This window comes from Silurus aristotelis (assembly GCF_946808225.1).
Source record: "Silurus aristotelis genome assembly, chromosome: 6".
Lineage (NCBI taxonomy): Eukaryota > Metazoa > Chordata > Actinopteri > Siluriformes > Siluridae > Silurus > Silurus aristotelis.
This window is the reverse complement of record NC_139579.1, coordinates 11,121,376-11,146,206: the sequence shown is the minus strand read 5'-3', so window position 1 is coordinate 11,146,206 and position 24,831 is coordinate 11,121,376. Positions and strand designations below refer to the sequence as shown.

At 40.6% G+C, this 24,831-nt stretch overlaps 1 protein-coding gene across 2 annotated transcripts; it reads left to right on the top strand.

Moving 5' to 3' along the window:
- On the top strand, nucleotides 1–24,140 carry kpna6 (karyopherin alpha 6 (importin alpha 7)). 2 transcript variants are annotated; one of them, XM_083543316.1, is made up of 15 exons: nucleotides 1–156; nucleotides 4,634–4,767; nucleotides 7,252–7,347; nucleotides 7,516–7,615; nucleotides 8,206–8,300; nucleotides 9,567–9,698; nucleotides 11,864–11,952; nucleotides 12,036–12,135; nucleotides 13,087–13,250; nucleotides 13,602–13,680; nucleotides 14,098–14,223; nucleotides 14,333–14,460; nucleotides 16,340–16,518; nucleotides 20,251–21,299; nucleotides 21,378–24,140. In XM_083543316.1, exons 1-14 carry the CDS (start codon nucleotides 153–155, stop codon nucleotides 20,436–20,438), a joined length of 1,614 nt encoding a protein of 537 aa, XP_083399442.1. In that variant the 5' UTR covers nucleotides 1–152; the 3' UTR covers nucleotides 20,439–21,299; nucleotides 21,378–24,140. The 2 variants fall into 2 exon arrangements, with proteins under 2 accessions (XP_083399442.1, XP_083399441.1); XM_083543315.1 differs by lacking the exon at nucleotides 1–156 and having other exon boundaries at nucleotides 4,612–4,767.
- Nucleotides 24,141–24,831: the final 691 nt, after the last annotated feature.

The window sequence follows — 24,831 nt, the reverse complement described above, 5'->3', positions numbered from 1 at the left end:
TCGTTTTGTTAAGTTTGTCCTGTCGGACGCTCCGTAGATCTCCGACATATTGTTTGTCAGGAGCGATTTCTAGAAGCCCCTGAGGGACCGCAGATTCTTTCCTTTGAATCAACGCAGGGCGTTAAAACTACTTACCTTGTAAAGTCAACAAGATGGGTGAGTTCCTGTCTGAGACGGGTTCGTGTATTTGGGGTCCGGTTGGTGATTTTTTAAACCCGACAACAGTCGACAGCTAATGCGCTTCAGTCGCCTCATTAGCAGCCGAGGTTGGTGCGAGCTAGCGAGCTGGAGAATCTCAAATGTGTCCGTGTGGGACTTGAAGTCCACTACAGAGCGCGCGACAGGTTTACGTGTTTATTCCAGACCTAGTGTCCCTACGAAGGGAGGAAGGGGGAATTGGAGTTCAGCCTCAGTGAGTTAGCGTTCTGTCGGAGCGGTATGCGGGTGCATTATTTCGCGTTTATTTTTATTTTAATAATCTACTTAATGTTTTCATCTTCGGTATTTCTCAAAAAAACAAATTATTCAAATACAACATTTGAATAAAGGTCAAATATTTTAGCTGTAGCGCTGTTATTAAATTGTAACATTATTAATCTAATAATAATAACAATTATTGTTGTTGTTGTTGTTGTTGTTGTTGTTGTTGTTATTATTATTATTTGTAATTAACGGCTCTCTGACTTGGTGAATTATGATAGTCAGTGTGATTACTTTTTAGAGAAAGCATTTGAACCGTGCTTGTATTTAAAATAAAATTTAAATCTCCAAGTGATGTCATTGGTTCATTTGCATACTTATTTATTTGTCTGGAAGAAATATTTACACGAGTTTCATCAGAATTAGAAAATGACAGATCATAACTTTTTTTGTCTGTGATTAGTTGATGTGTAGTGACCAAGTTGCCATAGTGGAACAGGGATTGGTCGCCATAGTGACTAATAGTGGGATTATTCTGCATGGTGAGATCAGGGATTAGGCACTATGGTGTGATTCATTGGGGAGTGGTTTCAGAAGGTCATGCGTTCAAATCCCAGCCTTATCAAACTCCCACTCATGGGCCCCTGAGCAAGGCCCTTAAGCACACCGCTGGTCAGGAATGAATGAGACATGAGCTGAGTAAGTAATGAGTCAATATGGTGTGTTTAGTCACCATGTTGTGACCAGTTATTAGTCGCTGTGTTGTGATTAGTCTTCATGGAGTGACCAGTGATTAGTTGCTTTGGTGTGATTAGTTGCTTTGGTGTGATTAGTTGTCATGGATTGACGGCGATTAGTTGCTTTAGTGTGATTGGTGTCTGCTGTAATTAGTCGCCATGCTGTGACCAATGATTGGTGTCCCTTGTGTGATTAGTCGTCAGGGTGCAATTAGTCAGCGTAGTGTGTCCTGTAATTAGTTGCTATTGTGTATTTTGTGATCAGTTGGCATGGTAATTTACTTGGGCATCATAGAGTTGTGATTAGTCACTGTAATGTGAATCGTCTTCAGTCTGCTCAGATCGTCACTCGATTCATCGGTCGCTTCTTTTTTTCTTTTTCTTTTTTTAAATAAACGCGTTAAATGCAGAGTCTTGTAAATAAGCTGGCACAGGGCAGCTCTCGTCTCTAAAGCCCCGCATGGGAAGTCGATGTCACCAAGTCAACATCTCGGACAGGGGGCCGAGTGGGCGGTTATTTTCATCTCGTGTTCATGTTTCCGAGGGGAACATGCAGCAGGGTGGATTTAGCACGTTGCCTCATCTCAACCTAAAGAGAGCGATGCAGTGGCCCTTTAGTTCGTCCTTACCAGCTGCACACGTGCTCAGACCCTATACCGTCGACGGTGTCATTACCCTCGTGCCCTCAGGCTTATCGTGTGGTTAATCCTCTTTCTCCGAGGAGTAACGTGCAACAAGGCATGCTGGTCTGGGATCATCAGCGACAGGGTGGTGGGATGACTCCTTCTGACCAATCAGATTTAAGAGTTCAAGAGCAGTTTGTGAATGTAGGCCTGCTGGAGCGATTAGTCGCCATCCCGTGATTATTTCGATTTGTTTTATTTGTGTAGCGCTTTTAACAATTAATATTGTCTCAAAGCAGCTTTACACAGATAATGTGGTGATAAAGATGTGGTGATAAAGATGAATAAGATCTCTTTCGTTCTTAAGTGTTTGACCCTGATGGCAAGGAAAAACTCCCCGAGATGGCATAAGGAGGAAAACCTTGAGAGGAACCAGACTCAAGAGGGAACCCAAGTTACACAAAGTGATTAGTCACCTGGTGTGAGCAGTGACTAATCACTAGGGGGGCGACTAGTTATTATTCGCCATAGTGTGATCAGTGATTAGTCGCTACGGTGTGATTAGTCTCATGAAATGATTAGTGATGAATTGTCATGGTGTGGTGTGACCAGTAGAGTGATCAGTACTCTAACCTGGGCCTCAAGTATCTCCCGTGCCTCTGTTTTAGAGCCTGGTTTCAGCGTCATGGCTCCGGTGAGGCCGACTGCTATTTCCGAGTTGCAGGTGATGCACAACTGTAACGCTGCACTCGCTGAACGCTTGCTTTACTGGAAAACTAAATTTGTAACACATGGAAAAGGTTTTCTCTCTCGCAGGAAGGTGACTGAACAGTCAAGTTGGACACCGTACTCATCAGCTGAGTCATTAGTCTTTTGAAACAGTGTGAGGGATAAGGGCTGGTGCAGAAATATTGGCACCCTTGATAAAGCAAGGTAAGGGGAAAATGTGCCAATGTTGCAGTCCCTGGCAGCCAGAGAACAGATTAACAGATCGAGTGTTGTTGCGTTTTTTTTTTTGTTTGTTTTGTTTTACTTCATATGGTGAGTTCCTGAAACTTTTAAAGTTGGTTTTAATTCTATTTCATGCATTCGGAGCTGTTTACACTGTTTGAGTTGAATTCTCACGTTAATCATTTATTTTTATTATTTTTTTTTTTATATATATATATTTTTTTTATTATTATTATTTTTTATTTTATTTTTTTTTTTTTACATTTAGCGGTTTAGATCTAATCTTGCGCTTTATGGAAAAAAAAATTGGACACCTGACCTTAAGATTAGAACCTCCAATTCCACATGTAGTTCCCATTTGCTGTTATAACCTCCACTCTTCTGGGATGACGTTCTTCCAGATGTTGGAGTGTGCTTTATGCTCATTCAGCCACAAGTAACGTCAGATACTGAAGTAGGTTAGGTGACGAAGCCTGGGGTGCAATTGATCCCAAAAGTGTCTCAAGGCTTGAGGTCCATATCTTCATGGAGATGGATTTGGGCATGGTCATGCTGGAGCGGCTTTGGGTCTCCTAGTTCAAGTAAAGGGAAAATTGATTTCTACCGCACCTAAAGACGTACCGCTGGGATTTAAAAAGTCTAAAATGGTCGTGTTTCTTCTTTCGCTGGTCCAAACATAATTCACTGTATTACGACTACAAATGGGACCAGCATGCAACAGTTAATCAGCTTTCTGTTATTGGCGCAAATTTCTTCCAGCTTGTGCCACAGATGTATAACAGATTTTATTTTTTAGTTATGGGGAAGTGCAAGTTTGTCGGAACTCGGCTTGTAAAAAAAAAACTAGAGCCTGGTTTGCTAAAAACGTGTGTTTTGATGTCGTGATATAGGTCTTAAATTTCATTATTATTGGTCTTATAAAGTCTTAAATTTGACATTGTGCAGAAACCCCTCTTAATGCAAAAACGCTCCTCATAACACTCCCTCAATGCCGTGCATCGTCATGTCATTTTAAATCTATTTAAATGTGTTTTAATCATATCATATTTGTATTTGACAATAAATGTTTGGCTTTGAAAAAAAAATTTCCTTCTTTATTAATAGAGCTCGAAGCACCGATAGTCGATTTGCCGGCACTGTCAGCTATTAGCAAAAAATCCATACCAATAGTTTTTCCGGCTTCCGGTACGCCGTCATTACGAGAGTGGCCTCTAGAGGCAAATTACTGCCGCTGTTTGTTTTTACACGTCAGAGCGGTATATTATATTTATAATTTATTCACTATTTAATTATATATATTAATTAATGAACATAATTATATTTGTTTCATTTAGCACATGATTCACTGTTTTTTATTTTTGTTCGTGGTTTTTTATTTATTTATTTATTCATTTATTTTTGGATAATAAAGTTCAGTACCTTCCTAACATGGAGTGTTTTATAAATTTTTTTAAATTAGAATTATAGGTTGATTAATCGGTTACCGGCAGGTACTGTCCAATCCACTATCGGTCGACCTCTAGTTAAATATTTGTTCGAATCAACCATATGAAGTAACTGTTTTGATTTTAATAGCAATGAATATGAAAAATAAATTTGATAGTAATAATGCTCTTTTTATAGGCAATATGAATTTCTTGAAAGGTTCAGCTCATTTGTCTGTACGGCGCAGAGCATTACAACTAATCTAGCATTAGAAGGCTTCATAAATACGTTTACAATCATAAATCTCCACATTACATCTGCAGTAAAGATTCGAGCAAGGAACCTTTCATGGATGAAGTTTATGAAGCGATCCTTATAAACTCGTTTTAGGTTATACGGATAAAAGTTTTAGTTTGGTTTCTCACGAAGGTGCGTTTGAGTTTACGCTCACGTTTTTCATCCTCTTTTGTATGTCAGAGCCGTCAGCAAGTCCTGCGAAGGATAACTACAGGATGAACCGCTACAAGAACAAAGCACTCAATCTGGAGGAGATGCGCCGGAGACGAGAAGAGGAAGGCATTCAGCTGAGGAAACAGAAACGAGAACAGCAGGTAATAGTTCCACGTTCGCTTTTCTTCCCGAGGCATTACACTCGCCTGGGAGGTGACCTGTACCCCAGGTTGGACAGGGGGATTTATTTGCATACGATGTTTGCAGGGTCCTGCATTGACCCATGAAAAGAATATCACAAAATCTATCATTAAGTGGACCTTTCTCTTGATTATTGTCATGATACTCTGGAAAAAGAACTGAAACGATCCTGTAGAGTGATTTAATTATTTATTTTTTTATTTTTGTCATGAACCACATTCTCTTGGACATTTGTATGAAAACACAGGGTTCCTACATGTTTTGAAAAAGTAAAGAATTTGATTTGAATGATTTCCAGGTCTGAATTAGTATTGGTATTGTTTCTATTAGAGGGGCCCGCATGTAGGACGTTTTGGAGACTAGGTGAGGTGATTGAGATGTTTTATATTGGGGTATATCGATAGGAGAATGCTGAGGATGGAGCTGCCAGGAAGAAGGAAAAAGGGGAATTCCATGGAGGAGGTTTATGGATGTGGTGAGGGAAGACATGCAGGTAGTTGGTTTGAAAGAGGCAAATGTAGAGGACTGGGGGGTGTGGAGACGGAGGATTCACTGTGGCGACCCCTAGTGGGAGCAGCCGAAAGATGTTGTTTTCTAAAATCTAAAATTAAGTATTTGTAAAAAAAAAAAAAAAAAAAATTTATTATAAAAACTAATCTAGAACTGTTTTTATCTATTAAGCATTGGCGAACTCTGTCCACGACAACGAGGATTGCATGATTTCTCCTCGTCCTAGCTTTCCCCCTAGTGCACTACCCCCCAGTTTAGATTCAATGTAGATTAGATTTATTATTAAAAACAATTCCATATTTCATTTTTTTTATAGAGCGCTTTTAACCGTGGACTTTGTATCAAAGCAGCTTTTACAGAAAGAAAAAGGTTATAAAGTTGTAAAAAAAAAAAGAATGTATGTTTGTCCCTAATAATTCTAGGTTTATCCCTAATAAGTGACCCAGTGGTGACTGTGGCAACGAAAACCCGAGGTGGTGTGAAGAGGAAACCTTGAGAGGAACTTCATCCTCAACACTGAATGTCCATTCATTACAGTTCCATCATTGTTGAGGTGCTGTTCAGTGATTGGTGCTGAAATGTCAACTGTGATCCTGAGCACATTTTAACAGATTGTTGATGTTAATTACAGTCCAAATCCATCCAGTTCTTAAGTTGCTTAGGAAATTCACGGATCTTTAGGCTGTTGAGGTGGAACTTGGAATTGAAGAGAACACCATCCAGAGGTAGAGTGTCAGCAGGAATCGGGCAGATCTGAAGAGAAGAAAGTCGCTGGTACCTCAGGTGCATGTTCGATAGAGAGAGAGAGAGAGAGAGAGAGAGAAAGCGAGAGAGGAGAGGGCCGATTTAGAAGTACAGTAAAGCAGTGATGGGATGATATAAGAGGCGTCCAGGTTTCCTTTCAGGAAGTCGAGACATGGACGTTTTAATCTCTGGTGGAAGGTTACTGCTATGCAGGCTGAATGTGGACGAGCACAGAGTTTGGTGAAAAACTAGTAGGTATATATTTAATCTTCTCCAACTAGGCCACATTTGCACCGAGGAGAAAAGATAACAGTCAAAGGAGTGTGCAGATCGAAAAATTCACCATCATGGTACACTATATGGACAAAAGTACTAGGACACCTGTGGAAGTGGACGCTTTTTGGTTATGGCATTGTAATTTGGCATTTCAATCCTGAGCTAAAATCCAAGCCATGGCAAGCTACCAGTCCTGGGCCCCTGAGCAAGGCCCTTAACCCCATAGCTGCTCAGTTGTATAAACGAGATAAATACAAGTTGTTCTGGATAAAAGCGTCTGCCAAATAATGTTAATGTAAAGGAATTTTCTATCCATGTCGTTCTTCCCCAAACTTTTCCCACAAAGTTGGAGGCACACAATTGTATCGGACATCTTTGGATGCGGTCGCATGAAATGTTTCCATCACTCGAACTCTGAGCATGTAAAGTTCCAGCATGACGGTGCCCCTGTGCACAAAGCCAGCTCCATGAAGATATGGGTTAGAGGGGAAGATCTCAAGTGGCCTGATGTAACCTCAACCATATTGGGATGAATTGGAACACCACCTCAGTTCACCTACATCAGTACCTGACTTTACTCGCCCCAAGCACACTCCAAAATGTAATGGAACATCTTCCCAGACTAGTGGAGGTTAATTATAGGGGCAAATAGGGATGAAATGTGAGAGGAATCTTGTGATCAGGTGTCCTCAAATGTCCATATAGTGTTTTTGTATGCCACATCATAAAGTCTAAATAAATAATAGAATGTCGTCATAGAAATTCTTTGATTAGATTTTTTTTTTTTTCAAGGCACGATTCAAAATGCAAATCCATCTCCCTTATGAACATGCGATGAATTTTTCTCTGTTACTACTCGGTGCTTTTCCTCACACTACCCGCCACCCTGACATGCCTGTCTTTGCTTCCTGCAGCTGTTTAAGAGGAGAAACGTGGAGTTGCTGAACGAGGAAGGAGGAATGTTTGACAGCCTTAACATGGACGCTTACGTCAGCTCCAGCACAGCACCAGTGAGTCGGAGCACTTCAGAGCAGTGCATTTGCTGACTTCATTAGAATAATCCTATAATCCCGAGCTGAACCGTTTCACCGTTGTTATTGCTGCTCATTATAGAGTCGAACATCGAGCAGAAATGGGATCTGGTGTGCAAATTTACTTATTACTTTTGGTTTTTTCAGGAAGGAGTCATAACCAGAGACATGGTGGAAATGCTCTTCTCAGATGATCCTGATCTGCTGTTGGTGACCACTCAGAAATTCAGAAAACTACTTTCCAAAGGTGTGCACGAATTCTCTGTAACAGTAGATTAGGAAGTGGTAGCTCAGTGGTCGAGGGTTCAAACCCCAACATCACCAAGCTGCCACTTTTGGGCCCTTCAGTAAGGCCCCTAACCCTCTATGCTCCAGAAGCGCTGTATCATGGCTGACCCCAGCTTCCTAACCTCTGCTGCTACGTAAATGACGTAGTATCACAACACTACGGAGGCCGAGGCGTGTCCTGAGAGTCACATAGAATATAGATTAACATGGCAGAGGTAGAGCTGCATCTTCCTGGAAACAGAACAGGAAAAGAACGGATCATGGATCAACGTTTAAGGATTCGATTAAGGATCACATGATGGATCAGATTTTTCCTCTTTTTTACGATAAGAAAAAAACTATTAAAAAAAATATTTGTAGCTGCTGATGCATAAGCGATGCAGCGGATGTTTTAGAAGGTACCACTAAATGAAAGAAGTACAGATTGTTCTTTAATGCATTAAAAAGCATGTGCTAGTTTAGGAAAATAAACAAAATCAAGGTGGATGAAGTATTTTGCTGTTTATAATTTTTTTAGCTTATCGATTTTCCAATGCTTTTCATACGCAGAACCGAACCCACCCATCGACGAGGTCATCGGCACTCCGGGAGTCGTGAACAGATTTGTGGAGTTCCTTGAAAAAAGCACCGATTGCACATTGCAGGTAAAAGAAATCATAGCCACCGTCTACACCCCCCTCTTGTCTTTCAAATACAGTCACTTTACCTGAGCAGAGCTGCTTCAGGACTCTGACCACTGCCTAGTTCATCTTCTCCCTACATACAGGCAAAATCTAAAATCTAAGACCAATGAAACAGAGCAGGCATCACAGCCTGTTTTCACTGCCCTGATTAGAGTGTATTTAAAGTGGCTGCCTCTGATCTGGATGAGCTCATATTTCTGTGAGGATATATGCATAAAACATAAAACCAGGATAAACCGTGGTTCACAGCAAGACTCAGGCTGCTTCGTCAGGCCAAAGAAGATGTATAATCAGACCAGGAACACACTGGAAGCTGGAAAATCAATTTTCATTCAACTGGTCGATGACCTAAACGAGTTTTACTGTAGATTTGAAACTCCCGGTCTCACAATTCACACCTGGTTTGACCATCTCGCCACTCAACTAATAACACCTCCAGCAGCCCCCCCCCCCGTACTTAAGATCAGTGAAGATGATGTGCGTCAGGTCTTCATGAAACAAAAAAGAAGAAAAGAAGTTTCACCATCATCTTTTCGCAGATCTTTAACAGATCAATGGAAATGTCAAGTGCCTGCATGCTTCAAACATTCCACCATCATCCTCATCCCAAAAGAAACCAGGAATCTTCAGATCCACTGCCCTAACATCTGTGGTCATTGTCATTTGAGAGAATGGTGTTTGCTTATCTGAAGGATATCACTGGACCCTTGCTGGACCCCCTTGGTGGAAGATGATTGTGGATTTTAGGAGCTCAGCTACACAATCAGACATCAGAAGACTACAGAGGACGCATTGAACGGCTGAAAGGATTATTGCTGCTCCCCTGCCCAGAAAATCACTCTGGTTTCCACACATTCAAACCGTATGCTTTTTTAACTTTTGCCATCTGACCGACGGTACAGAGCACCAGTTCAGTCAGTCACAAGAAAAGTTCTTCCCCCAGGCATCTACCGCCTGAACACTTAAAATGTGTAATACGAATGTTTACTAATCTAAATCTTTACTTTTTCTGTCAAATAATACTGTTTTTCTTTATAAAAATGTGCAAAAACTTATCTTTTTTTTTATTTATAATTTTTTGTTTTTTTTCCCTTTTTACTTAAAAATAAAATGTGCAACTCAAAGCTTCTGTCACCAAAACAAATATCTTGTAAGTGCAAACATACTTTGCAAAAACGTCCTTTTTCTGATTTCCTCACCGTGCTAATGTGTCTGTTTCCTGTGCAGTTTGAAGCAGCGTGGGCGCTGACCAACATCGCCTCGGGAACATCTCAACAGACCAAGTTTGTGATCGAGGCAGGTGCCGTGCCGGTGTTCATCCAGCTGCTCAACTCAGAGTTCGAGGACGTCCAAGAGCAGGTAAACGGAAGACCGAGGCAGTTCGAGCCGGCTGTCGGTGTAATCACCGGCATTAGCGCGCCAGTGAAGCTGCGCGAGCCAAATGAATGCTCTTAATCATATTGAAATGAGCTGCAAATTAAGTTCGGGCTCAACACAGAACCTAAAGTGCAAAAACACATTTCTCTTTGGCCCTGTGGTGGTTATTTCAGCTGTTGGAGCTTTCCTGTTTCTTCACGTTTAAGTCCTGTTTCCCCTCTGTGTCTATGGGTGTCGTGGTGAAGCTTTTCAATGTTTAGGGAAGTTTTTCTTGTTTTTATCAGCAGTCTTGCAAAAATGAAATTGAAGGAAGCGGTTCAAATATTCCTTTTTAGACTTTTATCTTTTCTCTCTGTACCCCTGAAATAGTCGACTAATGCGTATAGCAAACAAACACTGATCGTGCTGATGAGCTAAGAAGCTCATTAACACTGAATGAAACAAGACTCTTATTTCTGTAAGGTTTGACCACAAGGTTTCATCATCTAAAGAAATGAAAGCAGGGAAAAAAACTTCTCCCGTACATCTTTCTGTTTCATTCTTGCTCATTTCCAACCACGATTTGAGGATGAAGAAGTGAAAATGGGTGGAGTGGTGGAGGCCATTCGAGGTGGTATCAAAAAGTTTCAAGACTTGCCATGTCTGCAAGAAAGTATTTTATTTGTCTACGTGTACGCAAGATCACCTTGCACATCGATACAGCACTGTTCCTGCCACTTCCGTAATGTGTCCTGGAAGTGTTCTTTTCGTAGCGCGTCGTACCTTCTGATTTCTCATTTCTGTGATTGATGGTTCGGAAAAAGGGCACTCATGCACTGCTAATCATCCACAGTCTTCAAGGAGTGGAAGCCGCTTCCCTGAATGCAACAAAGAAAAGAGTGTATTTTTGGGATGGCTGAGGTCCTTTACAATCTTCCTGGTCCTGGTCCGGCACCGCGTGCTGTAGGTTTGGTGCGGATGGTACGTTCAGCTGACCGCACCACCCTCTGGAGGGCTCGCCTGTCCTGCAAGGTGCTGTTCAAGAAACAGGAAGTGATGCTACCCGTCAGGACGCACTCAATGGTGCAAGTGTAGAAAGTCTTTAGCACCTGAGAGGGTAGTTTAAAGTTCCTTAGGCGTCTCAGATGGTACAGACGCTGCTGGGCCTTCTTCACCCGGGTGTTAATGTGACCGGACCAAGACGGGTCCTGTGTAATGTGAACACCTAGGTATCGGAAACTGTCCACTCTACTGTGGTCCCGTTGATGTTTAGCGGTATGACCGCTCCAGCGTCGTGCTGAAGTCCACTATCAACTCCTTAGTCTTGCTGACGTTCAGGAGAAGATTGTTTTCCTGGCACCATCTCTCCAGGTTTTTAATCTCCTGTAGGTAGGCCGTCTCGTTGTTGTTGGGGATCAGGCCCACCACAACAGTGTCGTCAGCAAACTTGATGATGGTGGTGGAGCTAGAAGTGGCCACACAGTCATATGTGTACAGTGAGTACAGCACGGGGCTCAGAACACAACCCTGGGGAGCTCCGGTGCTGTGAGTGAGGGTGGATGAGGTGTGTTTGCTCACCCGTACGGCTTGTGGTCTGTCTGTCAGGAAGTTGGAGATCCATTGATACAGCGGCAGGCTGTGTCCCAGGACCTCCAACTTAAAGGTGAGTGTGGATGGAATTATGGTGTTGAAGGATGAACTGTAGTCCACAAACTGCATTATTGCTCAATTCCATTTCTGTTCATACATCCTTTATTTGTATATATATATAAAATATATTTTCACCTGAAAAGCTGCAGTCTAAAGGAATGCAAAAAAAATTCCGTGAAATACCATTGGTTGTCAGGTGTCTGCACATGATAGCCTTTTCAGTGTTGCTAGAATTCAAAAACTTATATACACATCGCTGTATGAAGTGATCCACATGTTGAACTTTCACTATCGAACATCACAAGTATAACAAAGACAAAGAATGTAAACTACAGGACCTGCTTTTATTGGACAGCACCTTGTCATTATTGATTACTGTTAATTCGTGTGTGTGTGTGTGTGTGTGTGTGTGTGTGTGTGTGTGTGTGTGTGTGTGTGTGTGTGTGTGTGTGTGTGTGTGTGTGTGTGTGTGTGTGTGTGTGTGTGTGTGTGTGTGTGTGTGTGTGTGTGTGTTTTAGGCCGTGTGGGCATTAGGGAATATCGCAGGAGACAGCGCCATGTGCAGAGACTTCGTCTTGAACTGCAATATCCTTCCCCCACTGTTAATGTGAGCGCTCTGACAAATTCGAATACTCCTCGTTTTGCTTTTTGTTCGTTTTGCCTCACGCCTGTCTCTTTCACCCCATCCAGGCTGCTGACCAAATCAACTCGTCTCACAATGACCAGGAATGCTGTCTGGGCGCTTTCTAACCTCTGCAGAGGCAAAAGTCCACCACCTGACTTCGAAAAGGTTGGTCCCTTTCACCAGTTCACGTGACTTTATACCAATAATTTATGGACATGGTTTTGGACTCCTGACCATGTGTGCTTTGTAAACGTCCCATTCCACATTTAGTTCCTTATTTATTTATTTATTTATTTATTTATTTCGAATAACCTCCACTCTTCTGGGAAGATGTTCCACTCGATTTTGGAATGTGTTTCTAGAGATTTGTGCTCATTCAAGCACAAGAAATGTCATAGGTGAGGTAAAGAGAGGTATGGGGTGCAGTCAGCATTCTAATGTATCATGTTTAATAGGGTTGAGGTCCAGATTTTTATATCAGGCCACTTTTACTCCATCCCATAAAAACATGTCCTTGTTCAAGTAAAGGGAAAATGCCATGCTACCACACTCAGACATCCTATACAATTGTGCCTCCTACTTTGTGGTAGAACCTTGAGGACAAACCACATATGGCTGGAAAGTCAGGTGTCTCGGTGCTTGTGTTCATAAAGTGTAGCTGAGTGCATGAAGGCTGACACTCTGTCCTGTTGTTCCCGTACTTTCTGAATGAAATAAAAAATAAATTGTTAGTAAATTATCAGTGTTGATTGTGTTATAGCAGAGACACGTGGCTTGAAATTTTAATTTTTGTTTTTGTATTGGGTTGACCATTTATTTGGGTTGATCCCCTTCTGCAATCAAGATGCTCTATTTCACTTTAATCAGCAGGTTCTTATCGGCCTGGATTTGCCCTTCTCCAGAGCGACTTGGTTATCTAAAGGTTAAGGGCCTTGCTCAAGGACCAATCATGGGCAGCTTGGTGTTGATGGGATTTTAACCCATGACCTTCCGATCTGAAGTCTAACATCTTATCCACTGAGCTCCCACTTCCTTTTACTACTGGCTGATAGTGGTTCAGTCAGAATTAGTCCTCATTTCATGTAATGGGCTGTTTTTTTTGGTTTCCTGCATCAGGTGTCCCAGTGCCTACCTGTACTGTCCCGCCTACTGTTCAGCAGCGATCCCGATCTGCTGGCTGACGCCTGCTGGGCTCTGTCCTACCTCTCAGACGGACCCAACGAGAAGATCCAGGCTGTGATCGACTCGGGAGTCTGCAGGCGACTCGTCGAACTGCTCATGTGAGTCGCAAAAAAAAAAAACGTAAAATAGAACTGAACTTTATTATAAAAAAACAGTACTGAGTTATAAAAATGTGCTAAATGAATGATTATATTCATAAATATAGAGGAAAATAAGATTCATTCTAAATTAAACAAAAGTAACTCTCTAAATCCCCCCCCAAAAAAAAGACCTCAACAAACAGCACGTAGTGTCAGTGATTCGTCCCCAGAGGCCGCTCTCTTTGCTGTAAAAACTGAAAAGCTCTTAATCTGCTCCGGCAAAAGACAAAACCCGGAAAAACTATCAATATGGATTTTTGGCAGATAGTCAGTATAACTGATAAATTGTTTGTTTTGTTTTTTTTCCAGGCACTCCGATTATAAAGTGGCTTCTCCGGCTTTGAGAGCCGTCGGGAACATAGTCACCGGAGATGACATTCAGACACAGGTAAGTGTGAATATTGAGGGTGCAACGGTACGCAAAATTCAGTTATAACATTTATATATAAAATAAAATATTTTCAAAAAAATTAACTAAATTAATTCAGTACACATTATTATTATTATATTGATTAAATTGAGCAATCAATTAATCAGCACAAATTGTTTAAATAATATAAAATAAATGGAAGAATTTAATTAAAAAGTTTTCATTTAGTAGACCCCATTTGGGTAATACAGATGTGCATACAAGTGTGTATTAAATGTATTATTTAATTTTCTTTTAAAAGATTCTATTTAACTGTTTTACTTATTTCAACTCGTTTTTTTTGTTTTTGCGAAAACAAAAACTTTTGAGCAGTCAAAAACGATTGAATTAAATATTGAATTCTCTGTCCATCTTTTTTGTCTTGCTTTGTTTAAGGTGGTACTGAACTGCTCAGCTCTCCCCTGCCTCCTTCACCTGCTCAGCAGCGCAAAGGAATCAATCAGGAAGGAAGCCTGCTGGACCATCTCCAACATCACAGCAGGAAACCGAGCTCAGATCCAGGTTCCAGATCCATCCACTCGCCCCAGCTGCTGTTCTGATGGGTTTTTAAATCCATCTGCAAAATAGAAAAGTATCCATATTTATTATGTAACCTGTTACCTTTCCTTAGACCGTCATCGACGCCAACATCTTCCCCGTTCTCATCGAAATCCTCCAGAAAGCCGAGTTTCGCACCAGAAAAGAAGCCGCGTGGGCCATCACGAACGCCACGTCCGGAGGCACGCCCGAACAAATCCGGTAAAATTTAAAAAATTAAGACTTGTTTAGAGGTTTTTTTTATTTTTATTTAATTTGTATTTTTTATTTATTTATGATATCTTCATCTTCAAATATTGTTAATTATTTTTTTCGTTTAATTAAAGTGTTTTAACAAAAGGTCTCTGTTTGCAAATGTGGCCAGTCCACTTTATGTTTCTATTTTGTTATTTTTTTTCTACTTTATACACTTGGACGTGTGAGAGCTGCTGCCCCAATCACCAAAGAGAAATTTGAGGCTTCTAAACTTACTGCCTCAGAGTTACCAAGTAGATGACAAGGGCCATGTAAATAAAGATTTTATAAAAGAAAACTCGCAGATGTTAATTGCGATTGGTTTCATAAACCTTGCATGAAAGGATATAAGCCTTGTACAGTGGTACCTTGACATACGAGTGCCTTGACCGAAGAGTTTTCTGAGATACGAGCGGTCACTCGGTCGATTTTTTGCTTTGATACGCGAACAAAAACTTGAGGTGCGAACTCGAGGCGGCGCAGCTAGATGGCGAATCGAAGCCAGAAAGCGAAGATTGTGACGAAAATTAAGATAAGCAAAGAAGAAAAAGTAAAAATTTTTAAGTTTAGGGATACGTAGTGTACAGAAGTGATAGTAAAAAACAAGTTTTCCCTCCGCCTCCGCTTATCGCCTCTACATACCAACCCCCCCCCCCCCCCCCCGCACACACACACACACACACACACACACACACACACACACACACACACTCTCTCTCTCTCTCACACACACACACACCCCACCAGCGTTTTCGTTAGCTCAAGTCGTCTCATCTCCAAGGAAAATACACTGAATAAAACCTTAATATATCTTTACCTTCTCTTTTATTATGTTTTTATACAATATTTGTCATTTATAATTAAATTTTTCTTATTCAAAAACACGTAACAAAAACAACTGGGGTGGCATTTTGGGGGCTGGAATGGATTAATGGCATTTCAATTAATTTCAATTGGGAAATTTGCTTTGAAATACAAGCAAATTGACATACCAGCAAGTTTACGGAGCGAATTAAACTCGTATGTCGAGGTACCACTGTATATATGTACACAAAAAACATTATTTAATAAATAAAGAAAAACAGTAGTGAGACAGGCAACAAAAGCCTGGAAAAGTCAGTGTTACTAAAAAGAAACAGCTGGAGGAGCAAATCATTGGGTTAATTGGCAACCCATTGGAGAACCATAAATAGCTCAGAGTTTGAACATATCTATAGTACACATCATGAAATAATTCAGAGAAGCTGGAGAAAAATGTGGAAAGGGACGAGGATGGAAATCAGTATTGCCTGTGATCTTCAATCCCCCAGGCTGCACTGCATTTAAAAACAAAAAAAAGGAATGGTTCTGTAATGGAAATCACTGTATGGGTTTAGAAACATCTCCAGAAGTTATTTACAAATGCAGGATAATTTCTATCATGCAAAGAAGAAGCCATATGTAAACATGATCCAGAAACGCCACCATCATCTTAAACATGGCCCTGTCCCAAGTTTTTTGAGACGTGTTGCCGCAATCAGTTTCAAAATTACCTTATTTATTTTTTTTCTTAATTACAATGGCAAACAAATATAAAAGCAAAATCGGCTATATAATACAAACTATTATATAGTCTTCTGATTTCATTACAGAGAGTGAATGACTGTTCCCCAGCTGTAATGAAATCAGAAGACTATATAATAGTTTGTGTTTAGATGACCATATGATACACAAAATAATCCAATCTCTTTCAGGTTATGTAATTGGACCTCCTCAGAAGAAGCAGTGCAGCTCAGTCCATGAGTTCATTCCTCACTCTTATTTTCTCTCTCTCTGTCTCTCTCTCTGTCTCTCTCTCTCTCTGCAGGTATCTGGTTAATTTGGGCTGCATTAAGCCCTTGTGCGATCTGTTGACCGTGATGGACTCCAAAATCGTGCAGGTCGCTCTGAATGGACTGGAGAACATCCTGAGACTGGGAGAGCAGGAGGCCAAGCAGAACTGCAGTGGCCTTAACCCTTACTGCAGCCTCATAGAGGAGGCCTATGGTAATGCTAATGTAACTTTATATATGTTTCCTGATTTCTTATTTTTTTGCATTGTTGTTACACTTCAATGTTTTAGATCATCAAACTAATTTAAATATTAGTAAACGATAACATGTTTAATTACTTAAAAAATTATTAATGACCTTAAAAGGGTGGTTCATGGTCGAAAACCCTCCAATGTGGCTGAATTACAACAATTCTGCATAGATGAGTGACCAAAATTCCTCCTCAGTGCAAGTTATCGCAAACGTTTGATTGCAGTTGTTGCTGCTAAGGGCGGCCCAACCAGTTATTAGGTCTAGGGGCAAACACTTTCACACCACTGTTTGTACGAGACGACTGTTTGTGTGTGTGTGTGTGTGTGTGTGTGTGTGTGTGTGTGTGTGTGTGTGTGTGTGTGTGTGTGTGTGTGTGTGTGTGTGTGTATATATATATATGTGTATATATATATATATATATATATATATGTGTGTGTATATATATATATATATATATATATATATATATATGTGTGTGTATATATGTGTGTGTGTGTGTATGTATGTGTATGTATATATATAAATAAATAAATTAGGGATGCAACAATACAGTTAGCCCACGGTTCAATACATACCTCTGTTTTTTAACCACGGTTTTCGGTTCGGTTCGGTTCTGATGGCTTAACACAAGTGTTTTTTGTTATTCTATGCGTAGGCAATATAAACAGTAAGAGGTTAAGAAGAAACAAATAAAAATGATTTATTGCAATACTCCTTTATTTTACTTAAAAGCAAAGAACTCTTCTGCCAAATGAGCGCTTGTATGACTTTCATACAGGGGACGGGTTTGGAGTACAGCGCTTTTTCATTTCCCAATCCGACATGTAGTGAACAGTTACAGTGAGGTAACTCACGGTTGCCCGCGAGGTCCAACCATCTGTGGTCAGAGCAAGGCTCTGTGCTTGAGCCAATTCGTACACAATACTGTGCATGTCTTTTCATAGAGGTCGGGAATGATCTCGGTGCTGAAAAAAAGTGCGAGACGGTATTCTTTAACGCGGATCGAGTGTTTTTATAAGAAGAAAATCACCGAAAACTGCTGCAAATCTTTGGCAATGAGCACCCCCACTGCCTTTGTTATTTTCATGTGTCTCTCAGAACCAGTTGGGTATGTATGCTGGAAGGATTCAGCGAGGCACTGTTGTTTTTGGAGGACTTTATTACCTGCTCTGCTATCCTGCCTTCAGACATTGATATTGCTGGGTGATGGCGCCGCAGATGTGCAATCATATTGGAAGTGTTTCCGTTTGAGTAGGCTACACGTGTAAAACAATGCTTGCAGACAGTCATTTTTTTGTTTGACGTTTTTTCTTCCTCGGCATTATACTCAACAGCAAAACCGAAATGTCTCCACACCACAGATTTAAAAGACGCCGGTGCCTCCCCGTACTGTAGCCTTACTTCACCACCGCTCGCCATGTTAAAGTGTGGAATGATGGGTCAGCGCCCCCTAACTTTAGAGCATAGTGATTAAACATTTACTCGGAGGGGAGGAGTTTCTTCATCTCAGCTCGTAGACTTACAGGCACACACAAACAGTCAATTCGGAGAGAAATAAAAAGCACAAATTATTTCAACGTAAAACCAAAATATATATATATATATGTGTGTGTGTGTGTGTGTGTATATTCAATATATATGAATGTACTCGAGCCGCGGTTAAATATTATATTTAATATTATTCTCTCTCGCCGACACTTTTTTTTTTTTTTTTTTTTTTTTTTTTTTTTTTTTTTTTTTGCCAAATAAACTTGTGGATAATTAAGCTAATAAGCTATATATCAAAAGCTGAAGGAAATTTCTTGTGAGGAGTGTTGAAGATTAAAAGAAAAAATAACAAGAACCGTACAGAACCGAAAACCGTAACCCTAAAATCGTGATACGAACCGAACTGTGGGTTTTGTGAACCGTGCCACCCCTAGTATATATATCTACAGTGAGGAAAATAAGTATTTGAACACCCTGCTATTTTGCAAGTTCTCCCACTTAGAAATCATGGAGGGGTCTGAAATTGTCATCGTAGGTGCATGTCCACTGTGAGAGACATAATCTAAAAAAATCTATATTGTGATTTCTGGATTTATTTATTTTTAAACGAATTTATTTGTATGATACAGCTGCAAATAAGTATTTGAACACCTGTCTATCAGCTAGAATTCTGACCCTCAAAGACCTGTTAGTCTGCCTTTAAAATGTCCACCTCCACTACATTTATTATCCTAAATTAGATGCACCTGTTTGGGGTCGTTAGCTGCATAAAGACACCTGTCCACCCCATACAATCAGTAAGAATCCAACTACTAACATGGCCAAGACCAAAGAGCTGTCCAAAGACACTAGAGACAAAATTGTACACCTCCACAAGGCTGGAAAGGGCTACGGGGAAATTGGCAAGCAGCTTGGTGAAAAAAAGTCCACTGTTGGAGCAATCATTAGAAAATGAAAAAAGCTTAACATGACTGTCAATCTCCCTCGGACTGGGGCTCCATGCAAGATCTCACCTCGTGGGGTCTCAATGATCCTAAGGAAGGTAAGAAATTAGCCCAGAACTACACGGGAGGAGCTGGTCAATGACCTGAAAAGAGCTGGGACCACCGTTTCCAAGGTTACTGTTGGTAATACACTAAGACGTCATGGTTTGAAATCATGCATGGCACGGAAGGTTCCCCTGCTTAAACCAGCACATGTCCAGGCATGTCTTAAGTTTGCCAATGACCGTTTGGATGATCCAGAGGAGTCATGGGAGAAAGTCATGTGGTCAGATGAGACCAAAATAGAACTTTTGGGTCATAATTCCACTAAACGTGTTTGGAGGAAGAAGAATGATGAGTACCATCCCAAGAACACCATCCCTACTGTGAAGCATGGGGGTGGTAGCATCATGCTTTGGGGGTGTTTTTCTGAACATGGGACAGGGCAACTGCACTGTATTAAGGAAAGGATGACAGGGGATTTTGGGGAACAACCTCCTTCCCTCAGTTAGAGCATTGAAGATGGGTCAAGGCTGGGTCTTCCAACATGACAATGACCCGAAGCACACAGCCAGGATAACCAAGGAGTGGCTCTGTAAGAAGCATATCAAGGTTCAGGCGTGGCCTAGCCAGTCTCCAGACCTAAACCCAATAGAGAATCTTTGGAGAGAGCTCAAACTCCATGTTTCTCAGCGACAGGCCAGAAACCTGACTGATCTAGAGAAGATCTGTGTGGAGGAGTGGGCCAAAATCCCTCCTGCAGTGTGTGCAAACCTGGTGAAAAACTACAGGAAACGTTTGACCTCTGTAATTGCAAACAAAGGCTACTGTACCAAATATTAACATTGACTTTCTCAGGTGTTCAAATACTTATTTGCAGCTGTATCCTACAAATAAATAGTTAAAAAATCATACATTGTTATTTCTGGATTTTTTTTTTTAGATTACGTCTCTCACAGTGGATATGCACCTACGATGACAATTTCAGACCCTCCATGATTTCTAAGTGGGAGAACTTGCAAAATAGCAGGGTGTATTTAAATATATTCAAATACTTATTTTCCTCACCGTATATCTATATATCAGACAGACAGACAGACAGAGACACACACACACACACACACACACACACACACACACACACACACACGTACTGTGTGTGTGTGATGTGATATCTCAGTGAGTTATTTAGAGGCTGATGTTCCTCCTTGTTTTTTCATAAGGCCTGGACAAGATCGAGTTCCTGCAGAGCCACGAGAACCAGGAGATCTACCAGAAGGCCTTTGATCTCATCGAGCACTATTTCGGCGTGGAAGAGGAAGATGCCAGTCTGGCCCCGCAGGTGGACGAGAACCAGCAGCAGTACCTTTTTCCTCAGCAGGAGGCCCCCATGGAGGGCTTCCAGCTCTAATCAACCTCCTGACACTCGCTTCAGGCCCATACAACGCATCCAGGTCCTTCCCGTGCCCTTGTCTGTACTGCAGGCTGTATCCCCTGTGCCCCAGGCACAACCACACAAGCTGATTCATTTGGAGCCAGACCGAGAGGGAGAACTTTTTTTTTTGTTAGATGATGTTTTGTGTGTTCCTCCTCCACTCGTACTACGACCGGTCTTTTTTCTTTTTTTTTCGCGAGGCTAATCGCCTTCACAGGAAAAACATCCTTCCCACACCTTTCCGAGGCTTCGCACTCTTTCCCCTCATAGCGCCGTGTTCTTTCGCTCTTTTATTTCCTATTCTCTGGTGTTTGGTCCCACAGTGTTTAAAAACACCATCCTGGCTGGTGGTCTTTAAAAGGCAGAATAAGCAGTCGTCTTTTTTTGCGGTGTGGTAAATACCTAGAGATTTATAGATAATTCTGGAAGCGTAGGGCGGGGGATTCACAAGGCGTGCGCGTGGTTCCGCTTTCCCTTCATAATAGTTTGGGGTTGTTTTGGTAGTTTTTTTGTTTAGCTAAGGTGATGGAGACTGCGTTCAGATCTTTCCCGAGGCCTTTGCATTGGGTTTCTATAATTCCGTTCGCCGTTTCAGAGGATCCCTTGCCAGGATTTTCCATTCTTTTCGATTTGAAAGCGATGATAAACGTTTGGCGATCGCCTCCATGCTCTAATTATTTCACTTTTTTTCTTTTTTCTTTTTTTTTTTTTTTTAAATATACTCGCAAGTTAACAAAGATGGCAAAGATTTTTTTTTGTTTGTTTGTTTGTTTTTTTTTTTTTGTTTTTTTTTTTTTTAAACTAAGCTCTAGGTAAGATATATATATATATATATATATATATATATATATATATATATATATATATATATATATATATATATATATATATATATATATACATACAAATATATACAAATATGACTCTATATAGTTGCACACACCTTTTGCACACGAAATGACACGAAGGAGAAAAACTGCTTTTGCGATTTTCCATTCAGGTTTTCAGATTTCAGTGCTAATGTTCATTCTTCATGTTAAAAAGTTTTTTTTTGGCTCACTGCACAGAAACCCATGAAGCGTGTACACGAAGATTTGAATCGAACTCTCAAAGAAAAAAAAGAAAATGTATATATAAAATCTCGGAAGCATTTTTCTCCTCCGTGTACACTACACTGACGCAAAGGTTTTGAGAACGCCGATGAACAAATGAGGAGCGAGACCGAGACCGACGGACATTCTGTGAAGCGGCAGAAAGAACTTTCCAGTAATCTTCGTCACTTCCTGATGATAGCGGCGAAACTTTATAATATATCTAGGTAGATTAGTAAGTGCTGTTCGTATAATGGACATATAACAAGTCCAGTTTTCGGTGTAACACATGATCAGCATCGGACGTACGAGTCAACGTCCGCAAGTGTTTTGGTGAAGCTGGAAGGGTTTTTTTTTTTGGGGGGGGAGTGTTTTAGCTAAATATCTTGATCGTGCCTGAACCTCAGTTTCCTGATCTGTGCCATCATTCACCAGAATTAATTTTCTTCCTTCCCAAATTCGATTTAAATGATCTGGAACGCTCCGTTCATTTTTACTGATTTTCTCATTTCTTTGTTTTCACGTAAATTCCTGTTTCGTTGACGACTGAGCGAATCCTTTGGTGAATGACGGAATCCCAGAGCGGCGAAACTGAAGTAAAGCACGATGAACTAGTTTCTAGGGGAAAAAGAAAATGTATTTGTTGATTTGGTTGAACGGACACGAAGGCGTCGTTGACGTGCTGGTGCAATCTGGTGGCAGCTCATGTTCTTTGCGTTATAGTGGTTTAGCTCCGATTGTGTGCTTTGTGGCATTTCTTTTGTGCATGGAAACGTCAGCTGTTATCCCCATAAAGTGGCGTTTCGGCATTTCCGTTTAGGGTTTCGCGGTTCCTGCATCAACCTCGCTAACAATTTGAAGGAAAAATCCACCCTGAGGGACTTCAAATCAAATTTGATCTTGATTGGCATCCAGGGACACCGGTGCTTTTCAACTATGACGGCAGTGGAGCTAAATTGGGTGTAGATTTGGGCGCTGATCGAGGTGCTGAAATGGGATGTAGTGGGATCCCTGAAGAGGCCGATGCGGCGATGCTTTAGTCCTTTTAATCGCCACTTTTCTTTTAACTGTCAGCCTCTCCAGCTTCAATTTTAATACCCATGGCCTCTTAAATCCCAATCTTCACGAGCTGTAACTCTTTTTGATTTATCATTAATTTTACATTAAAGATTGTTGGATAATAATCAATGAGCGTAGAAGCTGTTGTAGCCACTTATGTAGATCATGAAATCTTTTTTTCCCACACATTTGCTGTTTTTGGTTGTGATTCTTTTCTCACACCATGTAATGTAACAACCCCCACCCCAAAACAAATCTCTCTCACTCTTGTTTCAGGGTGGATTTTTCCCTGCATAGGGTTGGTATATCAAATCAAGGTTTCATCAGCTTCGATGAACATCTCGAAATTGGAGGGTACAGATGTACACTTCTCTCTCTGACTTTTTACGTCCTTTTTTTTTTTTTTTTGTGGTGAGATAAAAAAATAAAAAAATGGTCAGATGAAGTTGCACTTAAAGGGATCCTGCAGCTCTCTTTACACATGTAAATGAAGGGGTAAATGGGAAAAGGTTTAAAGTATATACACACGACTTGCGGAGAGGGTGGGAGGAAATTCACCGCTCGTGACCCAAATTGAATTTCTATTAAAGAAAACCACAAATGCACTCCTTAATTCACAAAAGTGCCAATCAGACTGAGGAAAACTGGTGGCTGATGTATATCGATTCATCTGAAAATTTTTCTTATTATTCCTCTCAATTTTTTTGTGTTTTGTTGTTTTTTTTTCCTCATTTCTTTATGTACTTGAATGTGCACATGTTTGTGCAGATGTTGCTGCTCTGTTCTTTTTCATACCTTCGAGTAATCACATCAAGGGGTTACATGATCTCGAGTAGTTTGTGTAGACGTGACGGTCTGTCGTTTGTACACCAAATTGGTATTAAAAAAAAAAAAGAAAGAATTTAAAATAATTTAAGTAAATTATACTTTTTTTGTGGGCTTGATTGCATATTAAAAAAAGTATACTTTTCATACTGCAATACAAATATCATAGGAGATTTTTTTTTTTTTTCGCCTGTTTGTAATGATGTCGCTTGCAATTTTTCCGGTTACAAAAATATCTTGAATTCGACAGCAGTCAAGTCTTCGGAACCGCAGACAATTCGATCCAAACAGGTTCACGTTTCAGGGAAGGAGCGCGGGCACCTGCAGCTATCGCTCAGAAACCCAGTCCCCCCAACAGTACAGGTAATCAATCCGGCGCTTCGGTTCAGGGTTGAATCATGTCAATCTTTTTGTTTCGAGAGATTTTATCAGATCAGGGCTTCAGAAGTCGAACGCAGGTTTTTTACGCCCGCTGAGGACGAGTCGTCCTGTCGGCACAATTTCCCGACGCTCTCCCTGATTAAAAACACTGACTTCCAAGAAGTGCAAACAAACAAACAAAAAAAACTGCAAAAGGCCACATATGTACAGTCGAGGCTTTCTGGTCTTCCGTCCTAGATCTTGTAGATGATTTATATCTTTTCGAGACTTTTTGTCTCCTCCAAATCTAAAGCCTGATGCTTGGCTCTATCGTTGAAAAGAAGTTTAAAAAAAAAAAAAAAAAAAAAAAGATTAAATATTCAAACCTCTGTTTACATGTTTTTTTTTCCTATTAAATTGTCAATCCATTCATGACCTGGTGGAGTTTTGTGTCCTGTTCTTGTTAATTTTAATTTTTTTTCTATTTATACAATCAGTTCTCCTTTTTTCCTACATCTCATACTGTGACTGACTTGACTTTACCGACCGTATGAATGAGCTACACGTGAAAAAAAAAAAACATGAACATGTTCATTAATGCTGTACAAATGTTTTAAAAAAGATTTAAAAGGTTTGTCCAGAATGCAAACAACAAGCAAAAAATAAATAAAGAGAGAAAAAAAACAATGAACTGTAGGGTATGTTTTTCTTTTTATCATGCAGTTGTAAATCTAATCCACTAGAGGGACAAACATTAGGAAAACTGATTTTTTTTTCAGCTGTGTGCTTCTTCCCCAAAAAAGTCTGAGGCACACAGGATGTCTTTGAAACTTTCATTTCCCTTTACTTGATCTAGGAGACTCGAACCTGCACACAAAGCACAAAGCCAGCTTCGTGAAGATATCATTTACAAGGCTTGGAAGATCTTGAGTGGCCGCTATAGAAACCCTGTTGAACACCAGGGGATAAATTGGAATGCTGACTGCACCCCAGGCCTCATTACCTCACCTACACCAGTATCAATGCCCCATGAA

Excerpts from the sequence above, each read along its gene's own strand:
- kpna6 (XM_083543315.1), top strand. The coding sequence starts at position 4,627 with ATGTCAGAGCCGTCAGCAAGTCCTGCGAAGGATAACTACAGGATGAAC. Across the intron at positions 13,251-13,601 it reads CGACTCGTCGAACTGCTCAT|GCACTCCGATTATAAAGTGG; the intron begins GTGAGTCGCAAA and ends TTTTTTTTCCAG. Across the intron at positions 13,681-14,097 it reads GAGATGACATTCAGACACAG|GTGGTACTGAACTGCTCAGC; the intron begins GTAAGTGTGAAT and ends GCTTTGTTTAAG.